The sequence below is a fragment of the Aspergillus bombycis genome (assembly GCF_001792695.1).
Source record: "Aspergillus bombycis strain NRRL26010 chromosome Unknown contig00020, whole genome shotgun sequence".
Taxonomy (NCBI): Eukaryota; Fungi; Ascomycota; class Eurotiomycetes; order Eurotiales; family Aspergillaceae; genus Aspergillus; species Aspergillus bombycis.
Window position 1 is genome coordinate 170405 of NW_019170022.1, and position 15707 is coordinate 186111.

The following is a 15707-nucleotide window of genomic DNA, read 5'->3' on the forward strand; positions in this document are numbered from 1 at the left end:
ATTAATATAAAATGGAAACGGTGGGCGGTCGGAGTCCAGCTCCGAACAGGCACTAATTACCGGATGAGGTCTAGCGCGATCCGAGGAGCATCTAAGTTGAGTTAGCGCTATCCAACTGGGCAAAAAAGTCGGCACTTTGCCGCATTGGAAGTTGCCGCTGCTCGTAGAGATTGCCCGATACGGTATAGTGCACGAGCGATCCAGTGATCATCGATGGATTTGGTTTGATCTTCTTTTTCATCCATGCCCGCGTGTCTCTCTATCTTCTCTCTCCATGAATGATTTGATTCCACCCCAGCTCACGGTCGTCGAGTCTTCCGCCTTGGGATTGGCAGGATTTGTCTCCCCTGTGTCAGGACGAGTTTTCCTGCCAATCATGCCGAGACTGCATCTCTGGTCTCCAACCCTGTCCTAAGCATGCTTTCTTTTGAGGTAACATCTCCGATATTGTCACATCGCGCCTTACGTGCCTGATCAATTCCGACCATCTCGACGACTTGATCGACACTCGAACATTGACGAGTTGCCTCTTTGGGTAAGCATCTACTGTGTTTTTTTCGATTTTCTATTTTTGTTCGATTTTTTTTCTCTCGCTTCTGGTGCCGTCGATCTTCCCTGGGTCGTTTATATACTATACTTCTCGGTCTTCTGTCTTGTGACTTCTCTGCCTGCCATACTACTTCAGACCGACTCTGTGATGAACATACTATTATTGATCTCTTAATTACGACGTTCTTTCTCTTAACTCTACCTAATCATAATAATCAATATTTTCCTGACTCAAATCATGGATCTCACTTCCCTTCAATCCTGGATTCAAACCCATCCCCTCATTGATAACCATGCCCATAACCTCCTGAAGCGCGACGAGGCCTGCAATTACGCCAAGTATCCCTTTGAACAGATCACGTCAGAAGCTCAGGGATCCGCCCTGCGCAATGCCCCCTCTACATTACCACTACACCGCGCCGCCACACAGCTCGCCGCGCTCTATCGCTGTGCCTCCTCCGACTGGGATCATGTCAAGGCGGCACGCGACGCATGGGTACAGCGCGACTATGACGGCCTGATTCGCGAGTGTCTACAGGGCACGCATACTTTGCTTCTCGACGATCTACTCACCGACCAAGATATTGAATCTTACGAATGGCATGACCGCTTCACCACATCGCAGACCAAGCGGATTGTGCGGATCGAGACATTGGCCGCCGAAACAATTTCCACCCTGATGCGGGAGGACGCCCGGCCTCAGCAAGGAGACGTCTCGGTGCTGCGGGAGCGGTGGGAGCAGTTCCGTGAGGGCTTTAAGCAACGTATCGCCGAGGCGATCGCAGACCCCGCAGTGGTGGGGTTCAAATCGGTGATTTGCTACCGAACTGGGCTTAACGTCCAGCCTACCGAGGACGGCGATGATACCCTTCTGCTAGAGTCATTCGCGCGTACGGTTGGCCAAGGACCGGGGTCTGCATACCGGGTGGAGGACAAGCGGCTGAATGACTGGGTCGTACGTCAGACGCTCAATCGCCTGCAGTCCGCTAAGGCCGCCGCCACCACATCGGCCCCCAACAAACCGTTGCAGCTGCACACCGGACTGGGCGATAACGACATCGACCTAGTGCTCGCCAACCCGGCCCACCTGCAGTCATTAATCGCTCAGTACCCGGAAGTAGATTTCGTATTGCTGCACTCCTCGTATCCGTACACGCGCGAAGCCGGATATCTGGCGTGTGTATACCCCAATGTCTACCTGGACCTGGGGGAGGTTTTCCCCATGGTGAGCCGCGATGCCCAGGAGTCCATTCTGCGCGAGAGTCTGGACATTGTGCCCACCACACGTCTGCTCTGGAGCACCGACGGTCATTTCTTCCCGGAAACCTTCTACTTGGCCAACAAGCAGTTCCGCGATGTGATGGAGAAGGTCTTCGTCGATTATGTTCACCACGGCGATTTTACCGTCGACCAGGCTAAACAGGCGGCCGCGGACATCCTCTTCCACAACTCCAACCGTGCGTACAGCTTGAATGAGAAGCTCGCTTACGAGGCACCGGTTTCGGCGAACTCCGTGACCGCCTCGTCGACCGCTACTCTCGATGCATTCATGCGGGGCAATCCCGATGTCAAGTATATCTGGATGCAATTCATTGACTACACCAATACCACCCGAGTTCGGATGTTCCCTGTCGCGGAGTTTGCCAAGATCGTGCGCAAGCAACGACGGGTTGGCATTTGTCTCTGCACCCAACTGATGCTGCAAGATGATAGTGTTGCGCCGGAAGGGTCGGTGACAGGCCAATTCTACATGGAGCCAGACCTGTCCAGTCTTCGCCGCAATGTGGGAATCGACTCGAAAAGTGCCACCGTGATGACCTACTGGAAGACGGAGGAAGGCGCCCCACTGCCCGGTTGTCCTCGGACGACTCTGCAACGGGTCACGAACAGCCTGCGCGAGCACGGGATCGAGGTGACTTGCGGCTTTGAGATTGAAGTCATTCTTCTGAAGCCTACCACCAATGATGCGGGCGAGACCGACTATGTGCCCGTGGTCCGGAACCACTCCTGGTCTCAAATGACCAGCGACACCCGGAAGATGGTCCCCCTACTGGAGGAGATTGTCGAGGCCCTCGCATCGACAGGCATCCATCTGGAGCAATTCCACGCCGAATCTGCCCCGGGCCAATTTGAGTTTATCCTGCCCCCAGGCTCGCCCATCGCCGCGGTCGACACCCTGCTGAAAGCCCGTCAAGTTGTCACCTGTGTGGCCGAGCAGCACGGCCTCCGTGCGACGCTCCACCCCCGTCCGCTGCCCCACGCCGCGGGCTCGGCGTCGCACGCGCACGTCTCCATCGCTCCCCCCACTCACGAAGATGCCTTCCTCGCCGGCGTTATGCGCCACTACCCAGCATTGGCAGCATTCACTCTGTCACAGGACGTGAGTTACGACCGCGTTAAGTCAGGTCTCTGGGCCGGCAGCGAATGGGTCACATGGGGCACGCAGAACCGTGAAACTCCGATCCGCAAGATCTCCCCGGGCCACTGGGAGATCAAGACGCTCGATGGACTGGCCAACACGTACTTCGCCATCGCTGCCTTCCTCTCCGCCGGTTATCTCGGCGTGACGGAGAACCTCCCTCTCACCGTCAAGGACTGTATCCGTAAGTTTCTCCCCAACCAGAACAGGGAACCGAACGAACTAACGAAATCAAAACAGACGACGCTGCCAAATTACCCCCAGCCGAGCGCGAAGCCTTGGGTATCACAACCGCACTCCCCAAATCTCTCGCTCAAAGTCTAGACGCCCTGGAGGCAGACTCCGCCCTGCAGAGCGTCATCGGCGAAACCGTCGTCAACAACTACACCAGCGTCAAGCGCATGGAGAGTAAACGTCTACTCGCCATGGACGAAACCACCAGAAGAACGTGGCTTATTGAACGTTATTAGCCTTCATCCATCTCCATGAGTTGTTTTTTCAATACCTTTCGCCTGATGACATGGCATATTTGCGCATGTCCTATGATGTCTTGGATAGATTATTTAATTTCTACGCTTTACGAATGATACCTTGGTTGATTTTGAGATGTTCTATTGTATATTTGAATAGTTCGAACACTGTCGTTAGAATAGTAGATTTCTGGCAAGGAGGGTGGCATTTGGTCTAGACAGGACTAGAGGCTTTTAGATCTAGTGAAGCTGTATTGTATTATCTAGACTCTTGGGTGTTAGTGAACGGGGTTGTCTATTTATTCATCATGAGATGATATTGTGCTCTAAATTGCTTGGGCATGCTTCCTTGGTGGCAGATGCGAGGTTAGAAGAAATAGACAGTATCATATCTAAAATTTGAAAAACAAATATGCCAGGATGAAGCATATGACGCCGCTCCAAGATGTCTACTAAAAGCAATACAGCTGCGCAAGAACATATGACTCGTGTATTATCATCATGCAAAGGGTATCACTCGTGACAGATCTAAGAATATATCCACATCCAATAAAATCCCAAAAAAAGTAATCGACCAGCCACCTACGATAGATGCAGAACAGATGCAAAACAAATGCAAAGTGTAAAATCAGTTCAGAGTCGGCAGTCTATGCCGGCCTCCTAGACCTTTTTCTGTCCATTCCTCCAGGAGTCGTGAGACTTCCTTGAACGAAACCGGTTTCGTGAGGAACAGATCGACGCCAGATGTGAGGGCTTCCGACTCGTCGCGCGAGCTGCTGAGTCCAGTCAGGGCAATGATCGTCGCAGGCGTACAACAGTCGCGTTCTTTCTCGATGGCTCTAATGGCCCGCGTAGCTTCAAAGCCGTTCATGACGGGCATCGAGATATCTATTCGTTTTAGTTAGGATCTGCGTAATTGTCTAACCAAGGAAACTGGTACAAAGGGCAAAGGGGACTTACCCATGAAAATCAGATCATAGCCTTGTTGAAGCCTTTCCACGGCATCCACTGCTACTTTACCGTTCTCAGCCGAGTCTAACGTAGCCAGGTTACGTTTTTTCATGAAGGTCAGCATGAGGTTGAGGTTGATAGAGTTGTCGTCCACGACAAGGACACGTGCAAGGCGCTGGGGCTTGGGTTCTGGTTCCTTGATTTCGGACGGCGATGGATCCCGTACTGAGGAATAAGGAGACATGATGGTAGGGAGGATTTCCGGGATTTCACTGTGTGTTGGGGAATGTGCCGATCCAAGAGAGGATGATGCGCTCGAACTGCTCGTGGCGCCTGGTGTTAACTCTGCCACATCATCGGAGAACTCAGGCTCAAAGCCGCCTTTGCCATCGGGGAAGAACTTGGGGCGGTCCGGAAGGACAATGGACTTCGTGGTCGGGATGCTGTCAGCTTGCGAATCAAAGCATTTCCGGATGCTTCGAGCAAGTTTGTGTGGACCGCATGGCGGGCGGATGATATTTACTAAGCTGGCCAGAGAAGAGCACTCTTTTAACTTAGTAGTTCGGTCGACAGATTTGTCGCAGAGGAGGAGAAGAGCTGGAACCCTGGTTACAAACTGCTTCTTCAGATCCGCAGCTGAAGCGGATCCATCAGATAGGACGATATCGACAGGTGTCTGAGACGACCAGGAGGCAAGCTCGAGACCGTACCACTCGGTCAGATAACGACTGATAATAGACCACCATGGATGACCTGCTATCTCATCTGGCTCCACGCCAGCGATGGCAACCCGTCTCCCAGCGTGGTTGTCCCGTAAGAGACGGCTTTCGGTGGGGCTGTCCTTTTCCTTTACGGATGGTGACCGTGGGGTGAGCGGGTCCTCAGCGATATCTTCGACGTCCGGTCGTAAGAGAGGCAGGGTGACCTTAACAGTAGTCCCCTCACCGGGCGTGCTATTCACATCGATGTGACCATTCAACGATTTCACAAGGCTCCGGACAATAGACAGCCCTAAACCAGTTCCCACGGCCAACGTATCCTCCTGGGCGAACGGAGTGTACAGGCGCCCGCGCAAAAACTCCTCCGAAATGCCTTTTCCGGTATCCGAAACGACGAGGGTCACCAACTCCTCCATGCCTGACCGGCGATAACGACCCTCAGCCTCGGTCACCTCCAGTCGCACAGACACCCGACCTGAATCTGTATACTTCATGGCGTTACCGAACACATTCATGATAATGCGCCGCAAAGCTCCTGGCTGGGTCTGATAGACCCAATCATTCTTTGCAATGTTCACGACGACATCGACTCCAAGCTGAGGGTGTGAGAGGCGGCTTTTGTCGCTTGGGTCCTCCACGGGCGACACCACAACAGGTTGATCAGATGAGATAGTGGATTTCTGACCGTACGTATGCCCCAGACACACGCCTTCTACCACTTCCTCCGTTAAAAGGGCTAGGTCTGTTGATACATACGTGTCCAAATGCGCTGATAACCGATCGAGCGCCCGATAATCGGATGGTACTGTTTTATCTCGCTTGATATGACGCCATGACTTCTCCAAAGAGACGATCTTACTGTAATCCAGGACCTGGTTCATCGTATCCAGTAAGGTCCGGCCGCATGCATCGATAGTTTCCAGGAGCGAATCCTGAAAGTCATCCAGCTTCGTCCCGCCCAGAAACTCAGCCGCCGCCAAGATACCGTGCAGGGGACTACGTAATTCGTGCCTGTGTAAGAGATACTGATCAATAGCCGACCTACGAGACTAAAGATAGTGAGGATATACTTACGAAATACTGCCGATAAAGTCCCCCTTCTGACGGTCAGAAATAAGCGACTCCACCCGGCTGTACTCTGCCATGATCGAGGATCCAAACCCAAGGACAGAGCTCAGCTCCACGGACGAATTGAAGACGCGGGTTTCAATCGTATTCCAACAAAAGCAACCAGCAAACCATTGAGAATTGGCGGCGTTCCATAAAGGCACGAAGAGAACCTGGGTTGCGTTGGGAAAGTAGAGGTTCAGCATGGAGTTTTCCAGGGACTTCCACTTCTTTCCCGTACCCCTGCCGAGTTCGGGGGTCTTGGTGGCTCGAGAACGACTCCGGGAAGGCTTTTCGTCGTCGGAGCTGGAGATTAGCCCATCTCGGTGGAAAGACCATAGCTTTCCTTTCGAATAGCGCCGGAGCAGCTGATGCAGAAAACTATTATCGAAGTTCGATGCTGGGTAGAGATTGGAGCTACCCGGTCCCGGCGCGAACGGTTCATCGTTTGTCGAGATGGCCAATACGGGAGCCGGCGAGCTGTTTTCCGCAGAACAGTCGCTACCGCTCTCCATATCGAGCATCGGTGTATTGCCTGCCTCCAAGAAAATGACACCACCATCACCGCCGAGCTCAAGACTCTCACGCAGTAAATTTGCCGCACGCTTGAAGGCCCAGGAGTTACCATGGGTTTCCTCCAGCAGCTGATTTCCTCGATTACCCGACCACCAATCCGGAAGTGGCGACAAGCCAGAATCGCCCCGACCCTCTGACATGGAACTGATCGAACGGGTATCACTACTCTGAGATCGCCGGGATGGGAGCTCGAAACTGTTGAGCGAACCCACCGAGAGGTGGTTCGCCCTCAGGTTCGAAGATTGGGGCGTGCCCGGCACCGCGGCGAAGCTTCCCGCATATGACGGGTGTGATGTATCCACAAGGCTAGAACTACCCTCAACAAAACAGCTGAGACCTCGAGATAGCCGAGTGGCACGTCTCCCCTCAGAAGCTTGACGGCTCACTCGCAAATAGTCCATGATCAGCATACTCACGGTTTTCATCGTCTCCTTGTCCGTGTCGGTCAATCCATCATGGGGTTTAGTATCCAGGACAAAGAGACAGCCGATATTGATATTGGTTTCCGTTGTCAAAGGGGTTCCTGCGTAGAATCGGAAGTTGGGCTTCTCACGCACAAACGAAAGGCCCTTATATTCGTCATTTTGGCTTAGATCGTCAATGACGAGGAACTTGCACTGGCCTTCGTCTCTTTTCGAAGGACCGAGCGCTACCGTAGCCTACACGAGAAACGGTCTAATTAGTGAGTGAGCATGGTGTTTCCGACGGATGAGACATACCGCACACATCTTCCATGCCTCGGCAGAAATGGTGCTACACCCATTCCAGACCCCACCTCCTGGCAAATCAGGCTTGCTTGGTGTAGTAGATGACCGCGTTGACTGTGCCAGGATGAATTGTGACTTGCGATCCGAGACACTAGACAGCACAGTGGTTAATAACGGCAGCTCAGTCAAGAACGGAACAGATTCCACCTACCTAATCAGCACACGCTCGACGTCAAGACGCAACGCTGCTAGCTGCGCGAAGGATGTCAACGTCGTATTATGATTATTTAGGACCAAGGCCTCCTCTGGCACAACCGCAGATGCTGCACCGACGGGTAACGGTGGTTGCGAAGAGATCGACGGCGACGGTGGGGTAGCGAGAAACGAATCCTGGATTGGAGCCGAGGCTGAGAAGGGCAAGCCATTGCTGTTGGATGTCCGGTTCCCATTGAGGACTCGTTCCGGCTGAAAGTAGCGATAGAGCTCACGAACTCTGCGACCAGTATTGTGGTCTTGGCCTCTGTGACTGGATTCCATGGTTGCTGAGAGTGAGATGACGGCCGGAACGAGGGGGGAGAAAGCGCGCAAAGAGGTTTAATCGCTTCACGGCTTCAGTCGCACTCCATCGTCAGTCCCTTCTCTGAGGACAGAATTGTTTGTCGGTTGGATTGGGTGTGGCGCAAAGCAAGAGCCTAAATCGAGAGGATGGGAGGGGGAAAGGGCGGAAAGACCAGGGAAAAAAAACGAAAAGAAAAAAACAGAGGAAACAAGGGCTGAAACCGGGAGTCTAAAATGAGTTTTATGAATAATGTCCCAGACAGGAAACCGGTTTAATATGCAGGCCGTGGCATGTGCCAAGAGGCGGACAGCAGGTGGAGCAAGCGTCGTGGCTTGAGGGTACAATCCCACGGTAAGGGAACAAAGAATGGGAAAAAAAAAAAGAAGGGACATTCGTTGCCTCATATGGAGAGTTTTTGCTGGGTCAGTGGCGATGGGCGATCGCACAAATGACAAGGGCCAGACAGGGCGACATCATCCACTTCGGGATACCAGATTATATGGCAATCCAGGCCTGAAGCTGGTCTGGTTCCCCGCGACGCCGGCTGATTGGAGGTACCTGTACGCGGCCATTGGACCGGCAAGGGGAGCAAGACCCATACGATCTCAGATGGGCGCCGGAATTGTCGTCACAGTTATGATGATTGATGATTGGGGACCAGGCAGGGCAGTGGAGGAAGATGATGAAACGACATCCGACCAGCTTGTTTTCTCACTGGATCACCTGCAGGGCACCACTAGGCTGCGTCGGGTAAGAGTGGAGCCTGCAGTTCAAGGCCACCCGGTTTTCGGTCTGAAGTACCACCAGTTAACGTCTGGATCGACGCGTTGGCACCTTTAGCCCTGCCGCCGAGTTCCGTCCCATCACTACCCCATCATGCATGCACGATTCGATTGAAATGCAATCAAGCTTGTCAATTCCACTGGCTGATGTTTGTGCCGATGATCGATGAACAGTGATCAGTCCCTATTTAGTCCCTCGCTTGGCTTCGGTCTTGTTTTTATGTTCTCGAGTCCATCTCGATCGCTGCCTGAGGCGGGGGCGCCTGTCACGGGCCCTGACTAAGCGTTCTAGAATCCCACTGATTCGCATCGGTCCTCGGGTTGAAGAAACAGTGGATACTATATAGTACTGCCACTATATTCCAACGAAATACTATAGAATTAGTTTAGATTTTTTAGATATTATAGTACTGTTATTAATTCTACAGTAAACATATTCAAGAAATCTTCTTTATATACAGGAGCAATAGAATCAACAGATAGATATTCTTTATCTGTAGATAGAAGAGATATAAAGATAGTCTTACTTTTTAAGAGTTCTGAAATAGTATAATTATTATTCCGCAGCGGAGCGAAGCGTAGCAAGCAATATAGGAGACTGCTCAATCGAATCTGCGTTCTAATTAGTGTACAATTCTAGATTCTAATTAGACGAGATTTCACCAGTTACGTCATTCCTGTTTTGTCTTATATAATTATCTCAAGCCAAGTTAAATAGTAAATCTGGGCAGTACTCCAGACTATACTATTAATTTCTATACTAGAGCTTTTGAGCGTGGTGCAATGCCTAGATTTCTCGAGCTTTCAAACGCGGTGCAGTGCCTAGATTTCTCGAGCATTTGAATTATCTGCGTGGTCTAGATTTCTAGAGTATTTAAATATACTGTAATACTTACACAGTTTGCTTAAGTAGCATAGATAATCTAGGTAGATAATCTAGATAATATAGTATAATCTATTTGAATAATTTTAATAATTTAGGCGAAGTAATAAAAGATTATCTGATTCTTTCGCTGCGCAAGTATTCTGCCAATTTCTTGAGCTGGCAGTCTCTAGTATGAATACAAGACTCTGGAGGCGCGAGGACGACTGAAACGATCAATGCAAACCAAGTACGCTCACGACCGTTGGCAATCTGCCAACGTCGCCCTTCCATCCACTGCATGTTTACCTCCCACCGAGGAGCCTCTCTGCAGTGAGGGCGGTAAAGGTGCAAGGCGGAAGGTTCAGTTTTGCTCATTTTATTCTTCATCTTTTGAGACCTTTACAGTAGTACGAAATTGTTGAATCTACGGATAGCCATTTGATGATCACCTGTTTACGTCCCTGATATAGGGAAGAGAACAAGGTTTCACTACACAAGTTCAATTCCGTTCACCGACCATCAAGTCGTACATAATAGGAGATAATAGCGTTGAAAATGCATCTTCTTGTCTTGGAGAAGGGTAATCTGATATCGACAAAAGATCATAATTCCTCATATGCCCCGGGCCTTAGATTGCATGCAAACCGGCAAATGGATCACGACTTGCATTTTCATGCCGACAGTACTCTATCTCATTCGCAATGTCTTGCGCTTTCTCTTTTCCATACACCTCCTCAATCCAAGCCAGGGTGGCATCAATACCAGCGCTCACCCCGGACGAAGTCCATATGTTTCCATCCGTGACCCATCTCGCATGATAGACCCATTGAACCTGAGGCCTCAATGAAATAATCTCCTGGAAGACCTTCTTGTTACTGGTTGCACGTTTACCATCCAACACGCCAGCTTGAGCGGCTAACCCGGAGCCAGTACACACGGTGATCAGATGCTTCAACCGTGGATAGACCCTTTGGATAAAAGTAATGATCTCTTGGAGAATTGGACTGTCTCCCATTGTTCCCAAGCCGCCAGGAATGAGAAGGACGTCGAGAGGCGGTGCTGTGCCAAATGTGTGGGTGGGCACGACGCTTTGACCGACTGCACCCGGTAAGGTGGGGGGTTTGGTTGTCACTGGATCAAGGGACGATGCCAGTAGAGATAGAGAGATGTTTTCCGACCATGAGAGAACATTGATACAGTCTAAAGGACCGAATGCATCGAGAGCTTGGAAACCGGGAAATAAGACAACTCCAAAACGGAGAGGGGGTGTAATAGATTCCGCCATGGCGACCTTGCTGTCAGTGAACCCCGAATAATTTGTGGGTGATTCTGGCCTTTTAAACCCCGCCCAGTGGAATTGTTACTGGGACCTGATGTGAGACAAAGAGGTGGCTAGCAAAATCCACCGCCGAACCGCCGGTCCCCGCGGGACACCGAATGGACTGCTCGAGTCTCGATAGAGAGAAAAAAAGCATTGTATATGAATAAAACCTTTGGTATCTAGATCATATATTTAAGAACGGAAGATGTAATATGGACAGCAGTAACCTCGATCGACTGGCTATCTCTATGGTATTCAGAAGGGAACAAGGTATCTCAATTCTATCCCACCGTACTAGCAGATAGTTGCATACATCCGGTGATCGATAGTCAGTCGTGACCATGCAAATAGGGTCTAGGGACCATTTCACGACTATCGCGGCAAGAAGTGATCGTTCAAGAAGCAACGCTTCGGTACGATAAGAGCGGCTGTACTACATAGATAAGAGTCAGAGTTAAGGCTGAGGAGGCTCCACAAGACCCCACGGTCTGTCGACTAGCCTTGTGTTGGGGATGGTGATCAGAAAATTTTAATTCGATTATCTCAGCTAATACCCGTTAGCTTAGTTAATTAAATATAGCGGGTTTTACATGGATAGATCCTCTGTCTAATCCCCATACACCCTCTACACCTAGGCAGAGCTCTCTTCGCCGGTCAATGTGCCTAAATAGGCAACTCGCCCTGCGCATGAAAATCTACCGCAGGTGCTTCTGATGGCAAATCCAGGTACGAAATTATCTGTAGACCTTCGCAGATTGTCAACGGTCGTGAATTTACTTGGTGTGCATTGGGCGTTTCAGTCGTCTGTTACAGACCCTTGTCTAGCGTGCCTTATCGAAGGCAGACACGCGAGGGAGAATATCATAGGATGACGATAGCCGGTTATGGGACGGCTAGCACCTAAAGAATTGTTCTTTATGTTATTAGCCTATGAGGTACAGGAAGGCTGATACAGCCCCACGTGATATCTACTCCAGGACCTACTACTAGTACTAGTATTGGTAGTAGTACTATGTCGTTCCAGCTGCGTAATGCACCGTAGATCATGTGAGTTGCCCCAAGACAGTTCCAGACAGATGAAGTTGATTTCACTCTATGCTATCATATACATACTACTAGTTCGACATCTATAATGCACATCATGACGATGCAGGCACGTAACAATGCATATATACTTGAACGTCCATGACATATCCATCCAATCATAACTCATCAAACCTTGCTCGCCTAGTACTGAAAAGTCGTACAGCCAGCGAGCACTGTGTCTACCATTGCTCCATCAGGCGTTTCCGGACGGTCCACATCCGAAGCCGCTTGCCATAAATGTACATGGGGATCGTAAACAGAAGGCATCCCAATTGAATCCCACCCAGGGCCAAGTACACGGTCTGAGACCCTTGCCCGTTCAGCCAGTCGACAATGAATAACGAGAAGACCAATCCGTGGAATACATCTGGAAACAGTTATTAGTTGCCGGTATCCAGGGAAAAAAAATAACGATGGAATTATAAGAAGGAAACTCACTCTTGCTCCAGTTCAGAGTCACCAAGGCTTCGCCAGCATATTGGCGATAACTGTCGACGCAGAACGTGATGGACGTCGTGCTACCCAGGCAACATCCAAACGAAACCAATCCGAAAAAGACTGTGGGCACAATCCATGCATTCCTCTCCTCGGCGCTCCATCCAAATCCCATAAGACCCGCCGTGGTCGATAGTGCGATGGGGATCGCCATCACCAGCCGAAACTCCGGTTCGTAGACGCCGCCATTACGGCGGGTCATGTATCGGACAATCACATCGGAGACCTTTCCGGCCACGGCGGTCCCCAGTAAGCCTCCCACAAACGGCGAGATATACACGAGTCCTACTTGCAAGGCGCTGAAGTTGTAAGTGTCTCGCGTTTCGTAGACCTTTGCGACAGACTCTGAGAGGACAATCAACCATCCGACCGAGAGCGCGTAAACAACTGCCGACCACAGCACGGCCGGGTAGGCAAATAGAATGAACGGGCGCACGGCCACTCGTAGCCAGTTGTCATGGGAAATTCGACCGTTCCAAACCCGGAGATAGTGTAGATATGGCATCTGGGGTCGCTCCCGAAGCCAATTCGTATAATGCATCGATCTATTCATCGGGCCGCTTGGATCAAGCGAATCGCTGCGAGCGGGAGATATGGCAGCCTGGCGGCCAACTTCCAGGTCGGATGGACGCTCGGGGCCAGGAGCGACAGGAGCAGGGGGTTGGAGAAACCCGTCTGCCTTCTCCGGATCGGCGCTGCGGGCGAAGTGCACACGATCCTCGCCTGGGGCATCCGGCGCTATCGAGTCCCGGTCATGGTCTGCCGCCGCGTCCTTTTCGTCGGGAGAATGAGCTTCTGTATCAGGGTCCTCTACGAATCCAACATGGCCCTTCTTGGATTTCTTGGGCAGCGCGGATTTGGTATTAGTCTCCGGAACATCGTCTTCGAGTCGCTGTGCATGCGTCGGCGCCCGCGAATGCCCTGAGAGACGAGGTCTGACACGCTCCGATACAAATGCGGACGTCTGCGTGTGCGGGGGCGCGGAGTACGATCCCAGAACGTTTCCGGCACAAAGAAAAACAACAGGACCAGGCACGCCCCCACCACTATAGCAACAATCCAGAACACCCAACGCCAGCCCAAGTTGCCGATAATGGCAGCACTCACCAAAGGAATCAAATTCTTCCCTCCCAACAGGAGAAGGGTATAAATCCCAACTCGGTAGGCCCGCTCATGTAAAAAGTAAATCTCGGCAATGGTCGCGGAGGGTAGACACTCCACCGGGCTCACGGCGATTCCTTGGAAAACGCGGGCAATGACAAGACTGGGGTAATTGGGAGAGAGGGCACACCAGATGCCGGAGATAACGAACAGTGTGGCGCCGAGAAGGTAGACCGGCCGTTTTCCATACAGAATCGCGGTCGGCGACATGATGACGGATCCCACTCCGAGGCCCAACATATACAGACCTGTAGTGTAGGCCACCTGCTGAGTGGACACATCATAGGTATCCGCGACCTGCGTGAAACCAGCGGCCAGGATCGTGGTCATTCCACCCCCCATCAGACAATAAAAGCCCAGCGATAACAATGCGGCATCTCGACGCCAGACCGGCCAGTTTAACGGGTCGTTCATCGAATCGTCAGGCTGTGGTTCTAAGACGATCTGTCCATCCGCGGTCTTCTTCTTGGACGGCCGACCTTTTGCCGAGGTACGCGAAGATGAACGCGACGGGGGATATGGAGATGGGAGGGACGAGCGGGATGTCCGCTGCGGCTGATGCCTCAGCCCCAATGGCTCATTGCGGTTTGACGATAGCAGAAGCACCGTTCCTAGAGCCTCTGTCAGTGGGTTCTCAAACTGCCGGGGCGCACTGACTGCAGGACATACCAGGTACTTCATCAGTTTCCTTGTCACTGAGAATTCCCAAGGTTGACTTGGAGCGATAGTTAATGTTGTCTTGATTGAACTCCACATCATTGGCAGACAATGGCTTTAACACTCTTTTCCACCAGGGACTTGAGGATGCGCTTTGAGAACTAGCCTCTGCGTGTTCACCTGCTGTTGCTTCTGTATCCGCCATTTTTACTGCAACGTAAATATCTAAAGGCTCGTGCGAAATCAAATGTATCGGGGGGGAACAGCAACTGATCCTATGATCTACCCCAGATATCCCAGTGATGACCGGATGTGGGGAACCGAGTTGGTGTCGCAAATGTCGTACAGTGTATCTAAACCGCAATGCAATAAATAGTAAAAATTAGGGCAAGGATAGTAACTCGAAGACGTGACACTCTCCCTCCTTTTCTCAGGTCAGGGAGTTCGGTCACGGCCCGCGCGATAAGACCTCAACCGATGACAGCACAGGGATGACGCCACCCCATATCTAGGGAAGAAAAGAACAAATGAACTCGAGTGGGATGTGGGAGGATGATAAAGAATTAAATAGGGTCGGTGAGCCGTCACGCGCCAGTGAAGACGGCGAAACCAGGGAAGAATCTGGGGTAATCAAAATCTAAACACCAAAACAAAAAAAAAAAAAGGAAGCGATAATCAATTTAGTGCCAGACTAGTAGTATCAGAGCTCCCGGGAAGGCGGTGGACACGATAAGGGACCAGGGTACCTCAACGGTACTCGTGGGTCCGCCTGTCACACACTGGTTGGATGAAGTATCTTGGGGGTAGATAGTCGATACTATAGCAGGACAATCCCCCCGTCGTGTTGATGTTTAAACTCGGAGATCTGCACACCGTACAGGATGAATTACAGGATGGAGCACAGGCGATGCTCTTGTCGGAATCTCACGTGGGAAGCAGCTGGTCTCGGCTGGCGTAACTCCGAAACGTTCTCGTTCCACTATTGGGCATGGTTCAGCCAGTTAGAGGCTTATACTAGAGGGAAGAAGGCAAAAAGTGTCCTGGGCACAATCATTGATTGGGTGACCTCTCATGCAGGCTTGAAACTAACTTGGGACCTAACTTTGCCAAAAACGCGCATGTGGGCGAAGTCCAAGGACATTGATGCATTACTAGTACTAGTAGTTTCGTGGGTAATGAATGAGGCTTGCTTCTTTCGCTCTTCTCCTTCTTCTCTATCTTTGTTGTGTTCTGAAGAAAGAATAAAACCAAAAGACAAAATGAAAATATAAAATAAAATATAG

General features: G+C 51.1%; 4 protein-coding genes across 4 annotated transcripts; 1 reads left to right on the top strand and 3 right to left on the bottom strand.

Annotated features, from left to right (window-relative positions):
* Positions 1 to 787: 787 nt before the first annotated feature.
* Positions 788 to 3438, top strand: fluG (extracellular developmental signal biosynthesis protein FluG; the record flags this gene model as incomplete). Its single annotated transcript, XM_022530406.1, has 2 exons — positions 788 to 3152; positions 3209 to 3438. 2 exons carry the CDS (start codon positions 788 to 790, stop codon positions 3436 to 3438), a joined length of 2595 nt encoding a protein of 864 aa, XP_022391475.1.
* Positions 3439 to 4066: 628 nt separating this feature from the next.
* Positions 4067 to 8035, bottom strand: ABOM_003277 (putative sensor histidine kinase/response regulator; the record flags this gene model as incomplete). Its single annotated transcript, XM_022530407.1, has 5 exons — positions 4067 to 4326; positions 4399 to 6119; positions 6183 to 7450; positions 7511 to 7649; positions 7710 to 8035. 5 exons carry the CDS (start codon positions 8033 to 8035, stop codon positions 4067 to 4069), a joined length of 3714 nt encoding a protein of 1237 aa, XP_022391474.1.
* A 2297-nt stretch (positions 8036 to 10332) lies between these two features.
* Positions 10333 to 10989, bottom strand: ABOM_003278 (DJ-1/PfpI family protein; the record flags this gene model as incomplete). The annotated part of the gene is made up of 1 exon (XM_022530408.1): positions 10333 to 10989. One exon carries the CDS (start codon positions 10987 to 10989, stop codon positions 10333 to 10335), a length of 657 nt encoding a protein of 218 aa, XP_022391481.1.
* Positions 10990 to 12290: 1301 nt separating this feature from the next.
* On the bottom strand, positions 12291 to 14629 carry ABOM_003279 (putative MFS transporter; the record flags this gene model as incomplete). Its single annotated transcript, XM_022530409.1, has 4 exons — positions 12291 to 12478; positions 12550 to 13527; positions 13596 to 14378; positions 14437 to 14629. The coding sequence occupies 4 exons, from the start codon at positions 14627 to 14629 to the stop codon at positions 12291 to 12293; spliced, it is 2142 nt and encodes a 713-aa protein (XP_022391480.1).
* Positions 14630 to 15707: the final 1078 nt, after the last annotated feature.